The sequence below is a fragment of the Salvelinus alpinus genome, chromosome 23 (genome assembly GCF_045679555.1).
Source record: "Salvelinus alpinus chromosome 23, SLU_Salpinus.1, whole genome shotgun sequence".
Classification (NCBI taxonomy): domain Eukaryota; kingdom Metazoa; phylum Chordata; class Actinopteri; order Salmoniformes; family Salmonidae; genus Salvelinus; species Salvelinus alpinus.
The window spans coordinates 49,213,554-49,230,418 of NC_092108.1; the positions used below are offsets into that span (position 1 = coordinate 49,213,554).

Genomic DNA, 16,865 nt, shown 5'->3' on the forward strand with positions numbered 1-16,865 from the left:
GTTGAAGGATGATATACAGCACATGACTGAGATATATATAGATCCCATATGTCAGATTGTGCAACATTGGAGATGTTACATAGACCACTTACGGACATAAAACTATATATGGAACAATGTATTGCCTTCAAACAGATAAGCAGTAGCTGGGAGATAGAGAACACCGCTTCCTCTACCATAGACACCATCCACCATTAAACCACTATGCGTGTGTTTGTCCGTGCGGATTATGTTCGGCGAGGACATACATGCATACATGCCCATGTGCACTATGGATGTTCGCCCATGTCTATTTGGGAAGGAAAATGAGAGAGGGTCTGAGTGTGACCTAGAGTCATAACTGTCTCTGTGAGGTAGACTCTAATGACTCAGACATTACAACCCCTTTAATTAGGAATGAGAAAGACAATTTGGAATGACTGTTATTTTTTAATGTCACCTTCATTTAACCAGGTAGGCTAGTTGAGAACAAGATCTAATTTACAACTGCGAACTGGCCAAGATAAAGCAAAGCAGTGCGACACAAACAACAGCACAGAGTTACACATGGAATAAACAAACATACAGTCAATAATACAATAGAAAAAGTCTATATACAGTGTGTGCAAATGAGGTAGGATAAGGGAGGTAAGGCAATAAATAGGCCATAGTCACGAAATAATTACAATACAGCAATTAAACACTGGAGTGATAGATGTGCAGAAGATGAGTGTGCAAGTAGAGATACTGGGGTGCAAAGGAGCAAAATAAATAACAGTATATAAATAACAGTATGAGGTAGTTGGATGGGCAATTTACAGATGGGTTATGTACAGGTGCAGTGATCTGTAAACTGCTCTGACAGCTGGAGCTTAAAGCTAGTGAGGGAGATATGAGTCTCCAGCTTCAGTGATTTTTGCAGTTCGTTCCAGTCATTGGCAGCAGAGAACTGGAAGGAAAGGCGGCTAAAGGGGGAATTGGCTTTGGGGGTGACCAGTGAAATATACCTGCTGGAGCGCGTTCTACAGTTGGGTGCAGCTATGGTGACCAGTGAGCTGAGATAAGGCGGGGCTTTACCTAGCAGAGACTTATAGATGACCTAGAGCCAGTGGGTTTGGCGACGAATATGAAGCGAGGGCCAGCCAACGAGAGCATACAGGTCGCAGTGGTGGGTGGTATATGGGGCATTGGTGACAAAACGGACGGCACTATGATAGACTGCATCCAATTTGCTGAGTAGAGTGTTGGAGGCTATTTTGTAAATGACATTGCCGAAGTCATGGATCGGTAGGATAGTCAGTTTCACGAGGGTATGTTTAGCAGCATGAGTGAAGGATGCTTTGTTGTGAAATAGGAAGCCGGTTCTAGATTTAATTTTGGATTGGAGATGCTTAATTTGAGTCTGGAATGAGAGTTTACAGTCTAACCAGACACCTAGGTATTTGTAGTTGTCCACATATTCTTAGTCAGAACTGTCCAGAGTAGTGATGCAGGACAGGTGCGGGCAGCGATCGGTTGAAGAGCATTACGTTTTACTTGCATTTAAGAGCAATTGGAGGCCACGGAAGGAGAGTTGTATGGCATTGAAGCTCGTCTGGAGGTTAGTTAACACAGTGTCCAAAGAAGAGCTAGAAGTATACAGAATGGTGTCGTCTGCGTAGAGGTGGATCAGAGAATCACCAGCAGCAAGAGCGACATCATTGATGTATACAGAGAAAAGAGTCGGCCCGAGGATTGAACCCTGTGGCACCCCCATAGAGACTGCCAGAGGTCCGGACAACAGGCCCTCCGATTTGACACACTGAACTCTGTCTGAGAAGTAGTTGGTGAACCAGGCGAGGCAGTCATTTGAGAAACCAAGGCTGTAGAGTCTGCCGATAAGAATGTGGTGATTGACAGAGTCGAAAGCCTTGGCCAGGTCGATGAATACAGCTGCACAGTATTGTCTCTTATCGATGGCGGTTATGATATCGTTTAGGACCTTGAGCGTGTCTGAGGTTCACCCATGACCAGCTCGGAAACCAGATTGCATAGCGGAGAAGGTACGGTGGGATTTGAAATGGTCGGTGATCTGTTTGTTAACTTAGCTTTCGAAGACCTTAGAAAGACAGGGTAGGATAGATATAGGTCTGTAGCAGTTTGGGTCTAGAGTGTCTCCCCCTTTGGAAAGCTGCCGCGGTCATCCCCCCTCTTCAATCTTTGGGGATCTCAGACAATACGAAAGAGAGGTTGAAGAGGCTAGTAATAGGGGTTGCAATAATTATTTCGGCACATAATTTTAGACGGAGAGGGTCCAGATTGTCTAGCCCGGCTGATTTGTAGGGGTCCAGATTTTGCAGCTCTTTCAGAACATCGGCTATCTGGATTTGGGTGAAGGAGAAATGGGGGAGGCTTGGGCAAGTTGCTGTGGGGGGTGCAGGGCTGTTGACCGGGGTAGGGGTAGCCAGGTGGAAATCATGGCCAGCTATACTAAAATGCTTATTGAAAATCTCAATTACCAGGGATTTATTGGTAGTGACAGTGTATCCTAGCCTCAGTTGGGAGGAGGTGCTCTTATTCTCCATGGACTTTACAGTGTCCCAGAACTTTTTTAAGTTTGTGCTACAGGATGCAAATTTCTGTTTGCAAAAGCTAGCCTTTGCTTTCCTAACTGTCTGTGTATATTGGTTCCTAACTTCCCTGAAAAGTTGCATATCGCGGGGGCTATTCGATGCTAATGCAGTACGCCACAGGATGTTTTTGTGCTTCTCAAGAGCAGTCAGGTCTGGAGTGAACCAAGGTCTATATCTGTTCATGGTTCTACATTTTTTGAATTGGGCATGCTTATTTAAGATGGTGAGGAAAGCACTTTTAAAGAATAACTAAGCATCCTCTACTGACGGAATGAGGTCAATATCCTTCCAGGATACCCGGGCCAGGTCGATTAGAAAGGCCTGCTCGCTGAAGTGTTTTAGGGAGCGTTTGACAGTGATGAGGGGTGGTCGTTTGAAGGCAGACCCATTACGGACGCAGCCAATGAGGCAGTGATCGCTGAGATCCTGGTTGAAGACAGAAGAGGTGTATTTGGAGGGCAGGTTGGTTAGGATGATATCTATGAGGGTGCCCGTGTTTACGGATTTGGGGTTGTACCAGTGAATAAAACAAACCTAGGGAGGAGGCATCTAATGTTAACATGCATGAAACCAAGGCTTTTACGGTTACAGAAGTCAACAAATGAGAACGCCTGGGGAATGGGAGTGGGGCTAGGCACTGCAGGGCCTGGATTGACCTCTACATCACCAGAGGAACAGAGGAGGAGTAGGATAAGGGTACGGCTAAAGGCTATAAGAACTGGTCGTCTAGCACGTTCGGAACAGAGAGTAAAAGGAGCAGGTTTCTGGGCACGGTAGAATAGATTCAAGGCATAATGTACAGACAAAGGTATGGTAGGATGTGAATACAGTGGAGGTAAACCTATGCATTGAGTGATGAGAGAGATAGTCACTTGGAGTCGACCTGTGGTAAATTCAATTGATTGGACATGATTTGGAAAGGCACACACCTGTCTATACAAGGTCCTACAGTTGACAGTGCATGTCATAGCAAAAACCAAGCCATGAGATTGAAGGAATTGTCCGTAGAGCTCCAAGACAGGAATGTGTCGAGGCACAGATATGGGGCAGGGTACCATAACATTTCTGCAGTATTGAAGGTTCCCAAGAACACAGTGGCCTCTGACATTTTTAAATGGAAGAAGTCTTGGAACCACCAAGACTTCCTAGAGCTGGCCGCCTGGCCAAACTGAGCAATCGGGGAGAAGGGAGTGAGGTGACCAAGAACCCAATGGTAACTCTGACAGAGCTGCAGAGTTCCTCTGTGGAGATGGGAGAACCTTCCAGAAGGACAACCATCGATGCAGCACTCCAACAATCAGATCTTTATGGTACAGTGTTCGGACGGAAGCAACTCCTCAGTAAAAGACGTGACACCCCACTTGGAGTTTGCCAAAAGGTACCTAAAGGACACTCCGACCATGAGAAACAAGATTCTCTGGTCTGAAGAAACTAAGACTGAACTCTTTGACCTGAATGCCAAGTGTCACTTCTAGAGGAAACCAAGCACCGCTCATCATCTGGCCAATACCATCCCCTCGGTGAAGCATGGTGGCGGCAGAATCATGCTGTGAGGATTTTTCAGCGGCAGGGACTGGGAGACTAGTCAGGATCGAGGGAAAGATGAACGGAGCAAAGTACGGAGAGATCCTTGATGAAAACCTGCTCCAGAGCACTCAGGACCTCAGACTGGAGCGAAGGTTCACCTTCCAACAGGACAACAACCCTAGGCTCACAGCCAAGACAATGCAGGAGTGGCTTCGGGACTCTCTGAACGTCTCTGAACGTCCTTGAAGCACCCAGCCAGTGCCTGGACTTGAACCCGATCTAACATCTCTATAGAAACCTGAAAATAGCTGTGCATCGACGCTCCCCATCCAACCTGACAGAGCTTGAGAGGATCTGAAGAGAAGAATGGGAGAAACTCCCCAAATACAAGTGTGCCACGCTTGTAGCGTCATACCCAAAAAGACTCGAGGCTGTAATCATTACCGAAGGTGCTTCAACAAAGTATTGAGTAAAGGGTCTGAATACTTACGGAAATGTGATATTCTATCATTTTTTTAAAACCCGTTTTTGCTTTGTCATTATAGGGTATTGTGTGGAGATTGACGAGGGAAAAAAACTATTTAATTAATTTTAGAAACATTAAAAAATGTGGAAAAAGTGAAGGGATCTATTATCAAATCACAGAGGAGTAATCGTCCTACTTCTAAAGCTTAACCATGGCCTAATCCCTGGCTGTAAACATTGCCAATATCGCAGACGATGTGTTCTAGTCCCCAAATCTGCTCTGCTTTAGAAATCCTAATCCACATTACATGAGATGTATAGGCTTTGAAGTCAACTCCAATGTGAATGGCCGGAGACAGTACATCACCAGGGTCGGGGTTAATTCCATTTAAATTCAATCAATTCAATGCTTTTCAATGAGGACAACTATGGAATTGACTCAATGTGCATAGAAAGTGGATACACATGGATGAATGTCAAAATTGTCAAATGTAAACAAAACTGGAAACAGCACGTCAGTTTTGGATACATTGACACGGCAGGCACACTGTAGCTATCAAAATAGGTGGAGAAGTGATTGCTAACTATTGTAAACCATTTTAGCTGGCTTACTAATCATCTTGAATAACTGTGGAGCGAAACAATTCACTTAACTTCTTATGGCTGGGGGCAGTATTGAGTAGCTTGGATGAATAAGGTGCCCAGAGTAAACTGCCTGCTACTCAGTCCCAGTTGCTAATATATGTATATTATTAGTATATTTGGATAGAAAACACTCTGAAGTTTCTAAAACGGTTTGAATGAGTTCTGTGAGTATAACAGAACTCATATGGCAGGCAAAAACCTGAGAGAAAATCCAACCAGGAAGTGGGAAATCTGAGGTTGGTCGTTTTTCAAATCATTCGCTATTGAAGATACAGTGGGATATTGGTCATGCTGCACTTCCTAAGGCTTCCACTAGATGTAAACAGTCTTTAGAACCTTGTTTGATGCTTCTACTGTGGAGGGGGGTCGAATGAGAGGGGATTGAATAAGGTCTCTCCCAGAGTGCCACGAGCTGACCATGCGCGTTCATGTGAGAGTTAGCTTGAGTTCCATTGCATTTCTGAAGACAAAGGAATTCTCCGGTTGGAACATTATTGAAGATATATGTTAAAAACATCCTAAAGATTGATTCTACACTTTGTTTGACATGTTTTTACGGACTGTAACGGAACTTTTTGACTTTTCATCTGCGCCTAGTGAACGCGCTTCATGAGTTTGGATTTGTTTACCAAACGTGCTAACAAAAGGAGCTTTTTGGACATAAATGACAGACATTACCGAACAAAACTAACATTATTGTGGAACTGGGATTCCTGGGAGTGCATTCTGATGAAGATCATCAAAGGTAAGTGAATATTTATAATGTTATGACTTCTGTTCACTGCACAATATGGCGGATATCTTTTTGGCTTGTTTGGGCTCTGAGGGCCGTACTCAGATTACTGCATGGTCTGCTTTTTCCATAAAGCTTTTTTGAAATCTGACACAGCGGTTGCATTAAGGAGAAGTGTATCTAAAGTTCCATGTATAACACTTTTCATCAACATCAACACATTTTCATCAACATTTATAATGAGTATTTCTATAAATTGATGTGGCTCTCTGCAAAATCACCGGTTGTTTTTGGAACTACTGAACATAATGTGCCAATGTATACTGTGATGTTTTTATATTAATATGAACTTTATCGAACAAAACATACATGTATTGTGTAACATGAACTCCTATGAGTGTCATCTGATGAAGATCATCAAAGGTTAGTGATACATTTTATCTCTATTTCTGATTTTTGTGACACCTCTCTTTGGCTGGAAAAATGGCCGTGTTGTTCTGTGACTATACTAAACACTACAGTAATAGCTGCAAAAAAAACACTACTTAATATTATAGTAATGACCGCAAAAACACAACAGTTTAACTATAGTAATACTACAGTATTTAACTTGCATATACCCTGCCTATTCCCCTCGCACATATCGCAATGTGTGCCACCCATAAGTGAGAAACCTACATGCCAAGGATAGACCATAGACCAGCACTGGACGGACAAAACAGGGAAGTTTAAGTGGCGAAGATAGTTCATCATCACCTTTGTTGGTAATGTCAGACATGTGCGTGTTCCATTTTAGATTGGCTTGGATAATGGCAGAGGTGGGTCAGGATTGTGGCTGAAACAGGCGTACGTGACTTTGCACATTGTTGGGTTGAGCTTCATCTTGTTTTGGTCTGACCAGTCAGCTAGTTGGTTAAGGAGCGGTTGTATGGTAGAAGTGTCACATCATTCTTCCATGAGGAATTCCATAATTTTGTTGATGGTGGTGTAAAACACCGTCTCAGGCACCGCTCCAGAATCTCCCATAAGTGTTCAATTGGGTTGAGATCTGGTGACTGAGATGACCATGACATACGGGTAACATTGTTTTCATGCTCATAAAACCATTCAATGAGCACTCGTGCCCTGCGAATGGGGGCATTGGCATCCTGGAAGATACCACTAGCATCAGCATAGAAATGATTCACCATAGGCTGAAGGTGATCACTCAGAAAGGCGGCGCATTTATTGCCGTTTACCTTGCCCTCTAAGGGGTTGAGTGGACCTAAAAACCAGGAAAATGCACACCATAACAGAGCCTCCAGAAGTTATTATTTGTTTTGGCAATTACTTGTATATAGGTTATACATATGTCAAGGAGTCATAATAAGGAAAATATACTGTAGCACTAAGGGAAATGTAAGGGGCGAAACAACAAACACATACTCATCGCTGTGACCACTAAAACAGTGTATTCAGTGTGCTTCGAGACCGTTACTGGAGGGCAACAAGCTCATACATTTCTACCATCGTGATTTAAATAAAATAAGCTACTAACCACCAAAAGCCTGTTTCATTGCATAGAATATATTGATGGGCCAAAATAGAAAAAATTTAAATATCCATTTCTGGGGTAACAAATATAGTATTACTGCATGGGATAACTAGGAGATCAGTTTTGCAAATAGAGCATATTCACGAAAATCAAATGTTGCATTAAAGCACACTTCACACACAAAATCATAACCAACAAAAACAAGATTGCTTGGATTGGAGCAGAAAAGAAAAGCTAAGCAGCATCTAAGTTTCTCATTTTGAATTAAACTGTTGAAATCATAGTCTGCATGCATGCATACATATATATATATATATTATTTTTTTTAGGTACTTTTACCCCTTTTTCTCCCCAATTTCGTGATATCCAATTAGTATTTAGTCTTATCCCATCGCTGCGATTCCTGTACGGACTCGGTAGAGGATAAGGTCGTGAGCCACGCGTCCTCCGAAACATGACCCTGACAAGTCGCACTGCTTGTTGACACACTGCGCGCTTAACCCAGGAGCCAGCCGCACCAATGTGTTGGAGGAAACACCATACAACTGGCGACAGAAGTCAGCGTGCAGGCGCTCGGCCAGCCACAGGAGTCGCTGGAGCGCGATGGGACAAGGAAATCTCAGCCGGCCAAACCCTCCCCTAACGACGCTGGGCCAATTGTGCCCCACCTCACGGGTCTCCCGGGTCTGTAGTGACACCTACGATGCGATGCAGTGACTTAGACTGCTGCGCCACTCGGGAGGCCCCTGGGGGTGGTTGAGTTTAAAAAAAAATTAAATAAGTAATTTCACCCCAGGTTATTTCATGGTTTTAAAATTAACATGTGAAAATGTCATGCATCGTTTTAGAACAGTAATATAAATTGACGATGCCAATATTTTTACAAGGCCTTGAGTGTATGTAGCCGTTTGTTTGCAGAAATAGAAAGTTGCAGCTGCAGAACAGATTTGACATTCTCTTTTTACTTTTGGTTGTTGAAAAAGGGTCTCGATGCGGCTTTAGCTCCAGCTTGCCAAAATACATTCACATGCAGCCAGCAGCAAGCCAAGTAAATAGGGACAGCATTGGTGATATGTTGGTAGTTGTTTCAAGTCCCAGGGGGGCACTGCAAGAAACACTGCCACTGGCACTGCATTTAACCTTAATTGGTTCACTGCCAGGCTGTATGTGCAGAACTCTAAGCCATGTGAGTTACTTTGGCTAGCAGTGTCTGCTAAGCAAAGAAATCGAAAGGAAAAAAAGCAGTTATGTACAGTATACCAAACCAGGAAGTGATTGATTGCCGCTTCCTGTCGGTGGTCGTCATGCCCACCTTGGTTGTCACGGTGAGGAGGGGGTTTCCTTCGGAGGATGCCTTTTTACCCGGAAGCTCCTTCAGCACCATGGCAACAGCCCTTTCCCCTTTCCCCTATAACAGTGAGATCAACAATGACTTGTGTCAGCGGTGATAAATGGTTTCTATTCCACTTCCTCAATTTACCATTTAATGGCCTGTTATAACCATAGATATAGAATTACTAGAACATATCAAATAAATCTGACTGGCAACTTGACAGTGCACTCATGGGTAAACTCAATATGGCCGCCTGTACACCTATCACAGAACATTGACTTGAATGTGAAAGTCCATTCTAGTAATTCAAATTCTATGGTTTTAATTAAACATGCATTTCCATCTTATACTGTAGAAGAAAAAAACTGAAAGTGGATGCTGACAATGTCTTTTTATATCAAGGAATTGAATAGGCAGTTTGAAATAACTTAAAACAGGTGGTCCACCACAGAAATCTGAATTTAAGTAGATCATTGCCTTAAAAGGATTACTTAATATACGGTTTCATGTTCAGATGATGACAAAAAGAAAAGGCATATAGGGTATGATAAATGGATGGGCTGCCCCTTTAAACTGAAGACAACCGTGTGAGGGGCAGCATGACATTATCAGAGTTTAATAATCGTACCATAAAATATCAGGGTTTTAACATCACAATACTGAGTTTGGAGGATGTCTACTGGATAAAAAGTTATTCTCTGTAGAAAGGTAGCTACTTGTTTTATTCAGCCACCTGAGATTATGCACACAGTATAGTATAGTTTGTCTACGTGGATGAACTGATGACACAGTTCAGCAGAAAATGTGATTTTACATGGGGTGGTTTATAACTACTCATTGCTGTTCCAGTGAACTAGATAGCATTTTTAAATAAAAACAAAAATGAGATTGGGTTTACATCAAAATAAATGTTAATATTGTTAAATTAATAGCAATTGGTTAATATGTACAGTACAAGTCAAAAGTTGACACCTACTCATTCTAGGGTTTTATTTATTAATAGTGAACACATCAAATCTATGAAATAACACATATGGAATCATGTAGTAACCAAAAAAGTGTAAAAATAAATCAAAATATATTTTATATTTGAGATTCTTCAAAGTAGCCACCCTTTGCCTTGATGACAGCTTTGCACACTCTTGGCACTCTCTCAACCAGCTTCACCCGGAATGCTTTTTCAACAGTCTTGAACGAGTTCCCACATATATTGAACACTTGTTTGCTGCTTTTCCTTCAGTCTGCGGTCCACCTCATCCCAAACCATCTCAATTGGGTTGAGGTCGGGTCATTGTGGAGGCAAGGTCATCTGATGCAGCACTATATCACTCTCCGTCTTGATCAAATAGGCCTTACAGAACCTGGAGGTATGTGGGATTTTGTTCCCTTAAGAAACAAATGATAGAGCAAACCAGATGGGATGGCGTACCCGCTGCAGAATGCTGTGGTAGCCACGCTGGTTAACTGTGCCTTGAATTCTAAATGAATCACTGACAGTGTCACCAGGAAAGCACCCCCATACCATCACACCTCCTCCATGCTTCACGGTGGGAACCACACTTGCGCAGATCATCCGTTCACCTACTCCGCATCTCACAAAGACACAGCAGTTGGAACCAAAATCTCAAATTTGGACAGATTTCCACTGGTCTAATGTCCATTTCTCATGTTTCTTTGCCCAAGCAAATCTCTTATTGGTGTCAGTTAGTAGTGGTTTCTTTTCAGCAATTCAACCATGAAGGCCTGATTCACGGAGTCTCCTCTGAACAGTTGATATTGAGATGTGTCTGTTACTTGAACTCTGTGAAGCATGTATTTGGGCTGCAATCTGAGGTGCAGTTAACTCCAATGAATGTATTCTCTGCAGCAGAGGCAACTCTGGGTCTTCCTTACCTGTGGCGGTCCTCATGAGAACCAGTTTCATCATATTGCTGGATGTTTTTTGCAACTGCACTTGAAGAAACTTTAAAAGTTCTTCAAGTGCAGAAATTGACTGACCTTCGTGTCTTAAAGTAATGATTGACTGTCGTTTCTCTTTGCTTATTTGAGCTGTTCTTGCGATAATATGGACTTGGTCTTTACCAAATAGGGCTATCTTCTGTATTCTACCCCTACCTTCTCACAACAAAGCTGATTGTCTCAAACACATTGAGGAAATTAATTACAGAAATGAATATAAACAAGGCACATCTGTTAATTGAAATGCATTCCAGGTGACTACCTCATGAAGCTGGTTGAGAGAATGCCAAGAGTGTGCAAAGCTGTCATCAAGGCAAAGGGTGGCTTTTGCAAATATAAAATATTTGTTGATTTGTTTAACACTATGTTTGGTTACTATATGATTCCATGTGTTATTTCATAGTGTTCTCTTCACGATTATTCTACATTACAGAAAATTGTAAAAATAAAGAAAAAGCCTTGAATAAGTAGGTGTCCAAACTTTTGACTGGTACTGTACGTTCAGTGCATTCGAAAAGTATTCAGACCTCAACGTTTTCCACATTGTTATGTTACAACCTTATTCTTAAATGCATTAAATCGTTTTTTTACATCAATCTAGACAATACCCCATAATGACAAAGAAAAAAACTTAAGAAACTGAAATATCACATTAACATAAGTATTCAGACCCTTTACTCAGTACTTTGTTGAAGCACCTTTGGCAGAGACCCTCTCAAGCTCTGTCAGGTTGGATAGGGAGCGTCGCTGCACAGCTATTTTCAGGTCTTTCCTGACATGTTCGATCGCGTTCAAGTCCGGGCTCTGGCTGGGCCACTCAAGGACATTCAGAGACTTGTCCTGAAGCCACTCCTGTGTTGTCTTGGCTGTGTGCTTAGGGTTGGTTGTTGTCCTGTTGGAAGGTGAACCTTCACCCCAGTCGGAGGTCCTGAGAGCTCTGGAGAAGGTTTTCATCAAGGATCTCTGTACCTTTCTCCGTTCATCTTTCCCTTGCTACTGACTAGTCTCCCAGTCCCTGCCGCTGAAAAATATCCCCACAGCATGATGCTGCCACCACCATGCTTCATCGTAGGGATGGTGCCAGGTTTCCTCCAGACTTGACGCTTAGAATTCAGACTAGAGTTCAAGCTTGGAATCATCAGACTAGAGAATCTTGTTTCTCATGGTCAGAGTCCTTTAGGTGTTTTTGGCAAACTCCAAGCGGGGTGTCATGTCCTTATACTGAGGAGTGGCTTCCATCTGGCCATCTACCATTAAAAAGGCCTAATTGGTTGAGTGCTGCAGAGATGGTCGTCCTTCTGTAATGTTCTCCCATCTTCACAGAGGAACTCTGGTTCTTGGTCAACTCTCTGACGCATACCCTTCTCTCTGCCGATTGCTCAGTTTGGCCGGGGCGGCCAGCTCTAGGAAGAGTCTAGGTGGTTCAATACTTCTTCCATTTAAGAATGATGGGGACCATCAATGCTGCAGAAATGTTTTGGTACCCTTCCGCAGAACTGTCTCGACAATTCCATTTGACCTCATGGTGTGGTTTTTGCTCTGACATGCACTGTAAACTGTGGGACCTTATATAGACAGGTGTTTGCCTTTCCAAATCATGTCCAATCAATTAAATTTGCCACAGGTGGACTCCAATCAAGTTGTAGAAACATCAAGGATAATCAATGGAAACAGGATGCACCTGAGCTCAATTTCGAGTGTCATAGTAAAGGGTCTGAACACTTAGGTAAGTAAGGTGTGTTTGTTGATTTTGTGTGTTTATTTAGCAAAAAATGTGGGGGTATATGGGGGTAACATTACCACACAGGGGTTAAAGGCACAGTGTTGTATTTTGAGAGGTTCTTGAAAAAGCTAAGTAGCCAATAGGCAGAGGATAGCATAATTTGTCTTGATTCTCTGTATTAATTGTATGGGAATAATAACTATTTTGTAAAGTTTTTTTTTTTTTTATCAAACAAAACATTTTGTCACCTCCTTGTCTAAAGGACAAGTGGATAAACAGGTTAATGTTAAGCCCTCCCTAGTCTCATGCAATGTAGGCCTACATTTTACACCAAACATTGGCTGGTACTGTAGGCTGAATAATAGAACAGCTATTTCCAGGTAAAATGTTATAGAATGCATTTTCTCCATTGTTTTTTATTTGTGGTAGGCTAAACTGGTAGGTCTACATTATGATCAAAAAGCCACAGTAGCCTACATGACAACTGTCTGAAACTGTAACTTAATGCGGATACAGCCTCAGTGTTCATAGTAAACGCACGGTGGAAGTTGCAGAATTTTCACTCAGAAGACTTAGTGCCAAACATTTGAGAGAACATTGGTCCAGGTTTCTATTATTACAACTATAGGATCAACACAGAAATGAGTTTTGATGGAAAGATGAAATCAGTCTCCACTACAAGCCTTTGGGTGACATTAAAGCTAGAATCCTTAACTGCAACAATAACAAATCGTCTCCCTGCTCATTTCACCCAAAAAGTTAAGGGATGGGGCTGGAGAAATGTACCCACTCTCAAATTCATAGACAGAGCTATGGGTGCAAGGACTGACCATCCATGATATCAAATGCATAGTTTTAACCACGTTATGAGGTTATACACTGTTGTTTACATTTCTGTTGTTTACAAACAATGGAGTAAAACAAGCTTATATATTTTGGGTTCTGATCAGGTACAGTTGAAATAAGCTCATGAGGCATTTGTAAATTATATTCTTCAATAATCAATGGGTATGTATCATTAATATACAAGTCCAAAAATGGATGTAGCAACTAAGGATTCCAGCTTTTGTTGGAATCGGGCTAAACTTTGAACATTGAGATATTAAAGGATAGATCAGAAGCATAGAATATAAGGAGTGCAAGAGACTGGGTTTTATGTCAGAAGTTAATGGTTTTCTGTAGAAAGACAGATGGCTTTGAAATGTGTTGGGTGGACGGGAGGAGATCAAAGGATTGCTATAGAGGAAGCAAATGGACATCGGTGGATTAGGCGAAGGAGGGGTTGAGGTCAGGAGGTCAGGTCAGATCCCCTGAAGGGAGTAAGAAGGGTTTATTATCCTGTTACCCTCTTCCTGTGGAACTACAAGATGTAAGGATTGGAGAGAATACAGCTGTGTCGACCCTTTGGGAAGAATTAAACTTGGTTAAGCTTCTCTAGTGTCCGTGAGTTATTTACTCTGAAAAATAAGAACCTAACACTTTAAAGAGTAAATAAGTATTTTGAAGTAGACTCTCCACTTAAGTTATGATAAGGACATTGATCAACGAATGAGTGAAGGTGATGCGTAACTAGTCTGGACGACTTACTCAACAATGTAACAAATGATTGGTTCATTGCACTACATTTGCATGGTAAATAAACTTGTCTTAAACCTGAAGGCTCATGCTAGTTCCAAGACCTAAACCAAGGCTTTAGCTCAGTTGGCAAACAAGCTCTTCCATCATGCGGTCTGGGTTCAATACTTGGAGTGGAAAGAGTTCACTCTAGGACACCAGTGTCAACTCCTCACATCTGCACAGCCATATTTTAGGAAGCTTGGCAGCAAGTACTTTTACAGCTTGTCTCTCTGCTTTAGTATCTCCACTCATTTATTAAACATCTTGTTTCATAACAGCTCCCATAAAACTTTTCTTAAAAGATGACAGTAATAGTGGGAGGTGGATGAAATGTACATTTCAGTCAGTGTGACAGAGTTGCCACTGCTACAGTTGAAGTCGGAAGTTTACATACACTTAGGATGGAGCTATTAAAACTCGATTTTCAACCACTCCACAAATTTCTTGTTAACAAACTATAGTTTTGGCAAGTGGGTTAGGACATCTACTTTGTGCATGACAAGTCATTTTCCCAACCATTATTTACAGACAGATTATTTCACTGTATCACAATTTCAGTGGGTCAGAAGATTACATAAACTAAGTTGACTGTGCCTTCAAACAGCCTGGAAAATTCCAGAAAATGATGTCATGGCTGTAGAAGCTTCTGATGGGCTAATTGACATAATTTGAGTCAATTGGAGGTGTACCTGTGGATGTATTTCAAGGCCTACCTTCAAACTCAGTGCCTCTGCTTGACATCATGGAAAAATCAAAAGAAATCAGCCAAGACCTCCACATGTCTGGTTCATCCTTGGGAGCAATTTCCAAATGCCTGAAGGTGCAGCGTTCATCTGTACAAACAATAGTACGCAAGTATAAACACCATGGGACCACGCAGCCGTCATACCGCTCAGGAAGGAGACGCATTCTGTCTCCTAGAGATGAACGTACTTTGATGCGACAAGTGCATATCAATCCCAGAACAACAGGAAAGGACCTTGTGAAGATGCTGGAGGAAACAGGTACAAAAGTATCTATATCCACAGTAAAACAAGTCCTATATCGACATAATTGTCCTGAATACAAATTGTTGTTTGGGGCAAATCCAATACAACACATTACTGAGTACCATATTTTCAAGCATAGTGGTGGATGCCTCTTGTTATGGGCATGCTTGTAATCGTTAAGGACTGGTGTGTTTTTCAGGATAAAAAAGAAACCGAATGGAGCTAAGCACAGGCAAAATCCTACAGGAAAACTTGGTTCAGTCTGCTAAACCTAAACCAGAAGGCCAAATCTACACTGAAGTTGCTTACCAAGAAGACTGAATGTTCCTGAGTGGCTGAGTGACAGTTTTGACATACATCTGCTTGAAAATCTATGACAATACTTGAATGGTTGCAATGATCAACAACTAATTTGACAGAGCTTGAAGAATTTTGAAAATAATAATTGGCAACTATTGTACAATCCAGGTATGCAAAGCTTTTAGAGACTTACCCAGAAAGACTCACAGCTGTAATCACTGCCAAAGGTGATTCTAATGTATTGACCTAGGGATGTGAATACTTATGTAAATTAGATATTTCTGTATTTAATTTCCTCTAAATTTGCAAAACCATCTAAAACCATGTTTTCACTTTGTTCATTATGAGGTATTGTGTGTAGGTGGGTGAGATGTAAAAATTTTGGAATCCATTTTGAATTAAGGCTATAAGAACAAAATGTGTAATAACTCAATGTGTATGAATCATTTCTGAAGGCACTGTAGGCCTAGGTTTTCAAACTTTGGTTGATTTCAAATTTAAATCTTCAAGTTTATCATTAATAAATCGGATTCACATCTCCATCTCAACCAAAAATCTAAGTTAAAGAATAGGACTAAATCAAATCAAACTTTATTTAAAGTGCATTTAAAGTTTGATTAGATTAAATCCTGTTCTTTAACTTAGAATTATGGTTTAAATATCAATTACTAATTTGTAGGAAAACTGGATATTGAATTGTGTTCGGTTGTGGTTGAATTGTGTTCTGTCCTTGAGCTGTTCTTGTCTATTAATGTTCTGTATTATGTCATGTTTCATGTTTTGTAAGGACCCCAGGAAAAATAGCTGCTGCTTTTGCAACAACTAATGGGGATCGTAACAAAATACCAAAAATATGTGCCACTGACTTATTCCAGCTTTAATCCCAGTTTGTCTACAAATTAATAATTGATATGTTGTATCACGTCTCCATCTCAACAAAAAAATCTAAGAATAAATCAAATCTGTAACGGCGGGTGAGTGAAATGAGTGAGGAGTCAAATGCAGAGAGCGAAATGAACGGGAAAACTCTTTAATGTCCTTCAAACCGTAACAGGTCCAAAACATGGGTGAATGCCCAAAACACTGGCGCTAAACAAACCCCAAACCTCGTTACAAACACTGGACAGCGAAAACCCAAAACAAAACACGATACATCACCAAACGTAACAACCAACAAGCCCGCACAAACACCAGCAGGCAAAACGAACATAAATAGCACCCATCCCAAAACCCCAACAAGGAACAGGTGAAAACAATTAGACAGAAATAAACGAAAAGGAAAAAGGGATCGGTGGCAGCTAGTAGACCAGCGACGACGACCGCCGAGCGCCACCCGAACAGGAAGGGGAGCCACCTTCGGTGGTATTCGTGACAAAATCAAACGTTAAATACACTTCAAATAAAGTTTGATTTGATTTAGTCCTATTGTTTAACTTTGATTCTGGAGAC

General features: G+C 41.6%; 1 protein-coding gene across 2 annotated transcripts in view; it reads right to left on the reverse strand.

The window, feature by feature from the left end:
* Positions 1–16,865, reverse strand: part of pex5lb (peroxisomal biogenesis factor 5-like b) — a 136,140-nt gene that overhangs the window by 73,076 nt on the left and 46,199 nt on the right. Inside the window, exon 2 of one of the 2 annotated variants that reach the window (XM_071362649.1) lies at positions 8,808–8,903. The exons of the other annotated variant lie outside the window; for it this stretch is intronic. Within the exon in view, the coding sequence (XP_071218750.1) occupies positions 8,808–8,903 (96 nt within the window). The remainder of the gene's footprint in view (positions 1–8,807; positions 8,904–16,865) is intronic. 2 annotated transcript variants of the gene reach the window in all.